Source organism: Cryptomeria japonica, chromosome 4 (genome assembly GCF_030272615.1).
Source record: "Cryptomeria japonica chromosome 4, Sugi_1.0, whole genome shotgun sequence".
Classification (NCBI taxonomy): domain Eukaryota; kingdom Viridiplantae; phylum Streptophyta; class Pinopsida; order Cupressales; family Cupressaceae; genus Cryptomeria; species Cryptomeria japonica.
Window position 1 is genome coordinate 163,721,970 of NC_081408.1, and position 5,025 is coordinate 163,726,994.

Consider the following 5,025-nt stretch of genomic DNA (forward strand, 5'->3'; position numbering starts at 1 on the left):
TATTTAACATTGAGTTTTATGTTTTCTATTTTATATTAAAAATTGCATTTCATATTTTTTATATATAATATTTCCTATGTTTATATTTCTATTAAATCATGTTTAATTTTTTATATTTAAATCTACATTTTACTTAGATTTAAATATTTATATTTTATATTAAATTATATATTTTAAATTACATTTTATAATTTACCTTTTATATTAAATGAATAATAATATATACATACACATATATAAAATAAAATTAATATGTTAACTTATTATTAAAAAATTAAATATAATAATATTTTAATATAAATTATCAATTATTGGAAGAAAAATTAATTTATAAAAATGATAAATTTATATCATAAAACAGAATTAAAAATATATATATATAAATCCAAAATTTAAAAATTAAAATAGAACATTATTAGTTGTGTTGTGAAGAACAATATGAATTTAATACTAATAAACTAAGGGTGATTCATAATAAAATAAATCAGATCACATGTTTTATAGAAATTAATTAAAATTTCATATACTCATCAAAAAATATCTTTTTATCTCTTTTATTTGTTGGAGCTTTGCACTCAAGAAGACTTGATCCTTGATGGGCTTATTTGAAACCATTCAACTTCACCAATAGACCAAGGACCCATTGACCCTAAGATATTGTTTAAACGATATGTTTAAATATACTCAAACAAAACCACCAACACATGTTACAGAGTAATGGTTCCCTCCAAAGAAAATGAATTAGACAACAATAAGAGGAGAAGTAGGGAGGAAAGTGGCAATAACATTGGTAGAATCTTGTCCAATCATCAAGGTATGTGTTCCTGCTGGCAATATCTTGTAACCTGCATTGTCCACCAAACCCAAGCTATCACAAGCATTGATCTTCATTACGACAACTTTACTGTTTCCAACCGTTAGAAACACTCTTTGGAAGGCTATGAGTTGTTTCACAGGAGCTCCACCCAATCCTGATGGAGGCACAACATATAGTAATACTACTTCACTACCATCTCTAGTTCCATTGTTCTTTATTTCAACTTGTATCTCAACTTCCAAGTCCTTACATAGTTTCTTAGAAGACTCATCCTCTAAGCGAATTGAAGGGCAATTGGAAACTGGTTCTCCTAAAGATTCAAATAATGAGTAACATTTTTGGTTTTTAGGCAAGTGCACTTTAAGGAACTGGGAAGAAGGAGACTTGATGGTGTATTCAAAGCTGGTGTAACTAAGTCCATACCCAAAAGGATACAATGTGTTCCCTGTGTAAAATCTATAGGTTCTCCCAGGATATTGTGTTGCTAAATCGGCTCTCATGTGCATGTTTGTCATATTCACTATCTCTGCATACTGATTAGGATACCATGTCATTGGAAGACGACCCCCTGCATAGATGAGTACAGAAAATTTTAAGTAAACATGCTTTATAACTGAATACACAATCTAAGTATATATTCTTTATGTGGTTTGAAGATTCATATAAGACAACATTGGATTGAGCATAAACTCCAAGAATATCAATAGGTAAATAATTAGATTCAAAAGTATGTAGTAAAATTAAAAATAAGATGATGGAGGATTTTTCATCCACAAAGTCATATTAGCTATCTGATACGAGAGCACAAGTCTTAGGTTGAAACCTTTTCAGTTAAGAAATAAGGACTAAGGGGTATCTGTTTCACCTTAGGTTGAAACCTCTTCAGCTAAGAGCCAAGGACCAAGGGGTATCCATTCTACCAAATTTGCCGAGGGCAGATTCCAACCTCATCCCTTATTATGATGGAGCCTTGCACTCAGCAAGACTTGTTTTTTGGTGGGCTCATTAAGACCTTTTCAACTTCACGAGTAAATCAAAGGCCCATTGACAATAAAATATTGTTTGAATTTACTATTATATGTATGAATTTAATATTTCTTTCATGTAACAAATTATAATATTTGATCAACCATACCTGGACTATGTGTTCCAAAAATTAGTTGAGCAATGGCATCACCACCTCCTTGCCCAGGGTATCCCACCCATAGGATCCCTGCTATATTGCTAGATTTTTGTGCAAAAGAAATGTCAACAGCACTTCCTGTCATGACAACAAGAATAACAGGGCCCTTAGAAGCAGATGCAACTTGAGCCACAAGTTTTTGTTGTTGCCCAGGTAAGAGGAGGTCTTCTCTATCGTTTCCTTCAGCCTCAAATGTTAGATCATATCCCACCACTAACACAGTAGCATCTGCTTTCCTTGAAGCCTCCACTGCTGATGGTATTAAACTAGTATCCCCACAAGCAACATCATAGCAACCAGGTTTGTAGTCTATCTTGGCATATTTCTCCAAACCATCAATAGGGGATGTATACTTACAAGGAATACCTGCAAGTTCAAGTTAATGGCTTTTAATTAGATTAACTAAAATAAAATTAAAAAATTGTCAGCTATATTCTGATAACTTAAAGCTCAAAACGGTAGAGTTACCTGCATAGTTGCCTATCATAACTTGGGTGGCGTTTGCATTGGGTCCAATCACAGCTAGGGTTGTTATGTTGGAGGTGGACAAGGGCAATGATCCATCATTCTTAAGAAGCACAATGCTTTGCCTAGCTGCTTCAACTGCAAGCTCTTGATGCTCAGGTGTACACACATCCTTAGCCCCAAGGCTTGCATATTCTTTACTTCCATCAAAGAAACCTAACCTCATCAAAGTAGTATAGGTATATACAAGAGCTCTGTCTATATCTGACTCTTTTACCTTTCCTTTTACAACTGCAGGTAGTAAATAGTTTGTATAATAATGTCCACAATCCAAGTCCAACCCTAGTGTATCACAAACAACATGTGATTAATAAGCCTCCCCCAGCTACCCAAATAAACAAACTCCACAATATATAAATTTACCTGATCTTAGTACATATGCTACTGCATCCTCAGGGGTTTTAACATACATCTGGCTTTCAAATAGTACTTGTATAGAATCACAATCTGCAACAATATATCTAAAAAGAGACGAGAACAATAATCTCAACATCAGCTATAAATTATAGAAAAAAAAACAATAATCCCAACTAGGCTCTAAATCTAAAACAATTATAAAAGAAAAGTAGATTATTCTATTCATAATCAGCTCAGCAGTGACTCTACTAACCCATTGAGATTCCATTCACCCCTAACAGTGTTTTTCAAGAGCTGGGGATCTGCACAAGAAGGAATTCCATTGATCTTATTGAAGGAACACATGGCACTACTGCCAGCACCCTCCCTTATACAAGCCTCAAATGGTGGTTGGAATGTATCTAGCATATCCTGTTGAGTCACCTATATATCTCAACACACATTCATAATGACAAGGTTAATATGGGATTCAAAATTATAGGATTCAACACGCATTCACAATCACACAGATAATATGGGATTCAACATTATCATTGCAATTTAATGTAGGATTAAAAATTCAAATACAGGATTCACATAAATTGGAAGATGCATACAATAAATAACCTAAATAGCCTAAATGGTAATGATAATTTGAGTTGAGAAGTTGAAAGAACAAAATATGCAATTGAATCCAAAGGATTAATAAGAATTGGCAATTAATGTGGTATTTATCTCAGACAATTACAAAGTTTATGACCTTACAATGTTGTTGGATTCACAATCAACCAATCTTACCTCTGCATCAAAATGGAAGCGGTCAATGCCTTTCCAAGCATCAAGATCATAAGCAGTATAATGCTTGCAACAGGAAGCAACCTTAAGCATATTGGAGGAGTTATTGCTGGTATCTTGCAAACCTCTAACATAGTTGACAGCATATCTGCTAACCACAAGGGGATCCTCTCCTGGAGTTTCTTGGGCTCGACCCCATCGAGGATCTCTTAGAAGGTTTATGTTAGGACTCCAATAAGTCAGCCCTGCAGTTCCTGAATTGCGCATGCCCCTTGCCTCAGTTGACACAGTCTACACATACAATGTTAAACAAAAATTCAAAATTTGTCAATTTTTTCTCTTAAGTATTACCCATATGCTATTGAAAATCACCAGATTCTATATGCACATGTCCACAACTTAGGGGTGGATATATTTTTGTAGTATATTTAATTATTAAATAGAATTTAATATCATATATAATACCTCAAAATAGATAGCACATTTTAAGCTTCGATTTGTTTAGGTAGCTCATCTAAAATCATTCTAGCTTCTTCAGTAAGACCTACCTATTAGTGTGATTTTAGATGAATCATCTAAACAAGTCAAAACTTAGAATATTCTAATATAAATGAAAGTTCATTGCACTTGAATACAGAAATTATAAAGGCTCGCCCTGTAAAGAACTAAGCTTTTAATCATTAGACTAACTCCAAATTCCTTCCAAAAAAAAGTAAAAACTTAAAACTTAGAACATATTATTTAAGCCAAAATTCTCCAAATATGTCATTCCATTTTCTGGTGTTTGTTAAAACATTTATCATAATATATACCTCTCCCATGATTCTCCAGAGACTTTCATTAAACGAAGCTGCACTAAGAATGACAAGAGGAAAGCTAGTGGCACCAGGCACGCGCTGGTCGAACACAACACCATGTCCTGTGTTCGAAACACCATGCAGCCCCTCTGACCACCATTCATATTTGGGAAGCCCCAACCTGGGCACTCCAGTCGAAGTGCTGCCCATCTGTCCAACTTTTTCTGGCAAAGTCATGCGACTCACCAAGTCTATCGATCGATCTTGAAATCCCAAAGATGAATCACAATATGCAAATTGTTTGATATCTTTTCCCATCATCTCGAACTTCATTGGATCACACACATAGCTTTCATCAGCTTCACATCTGAATAATGTTGTTGCAATTACAACAGCAATTACACATACCCAGCATTTCCAATTCATGATGCCTGCCATGATCCTCTGCACCAAATTGAAGTTCAAAACATGTATTAAAACAATGATCAGTTTAATACATTAATCTTTTGGATTCAGCTGTGTATAATTTTTTTATTCAACATTTCAAATCACGTTTTTTAATTGTTTTCTGA

The 5,025-nt window shown here is 33.9% G+C and overlaps 1 protein-coding gene across 1 annotated transcript; it reads right to left on the reverse strand.

The window, feature by feature from the left end:
* Positions 1-741: 741 nt before the first annotated feature.
* LOC131049014 (probable beta-D-xylosidase 5) lies at positions 742-4,705 on the reverse strand. Its single transcript, XM_057983010.2, has 7 exons — positions 4,469-4,705; positions 3,660-3,947; positions 3,136-3,305; positions 2,889-2,986; positions 2,469-2,807; positions 1,953-2,366; positions 742-1,385 (listed from the first exon to the last, which is right to left on the reverse strand). The coding sequence occupies exons 1-7, from the start codon at positions 4,688-4,690 to the stop codon at positions 742-744; spliced, it is 2,175 nt and encodes a 724-aa protein (XP_057838993.2). The 5' UTR covers positions 4,691-4,705.
* Between the last annotated feature and the right edge of the window lie 320 nt (positions 4,706-5,025).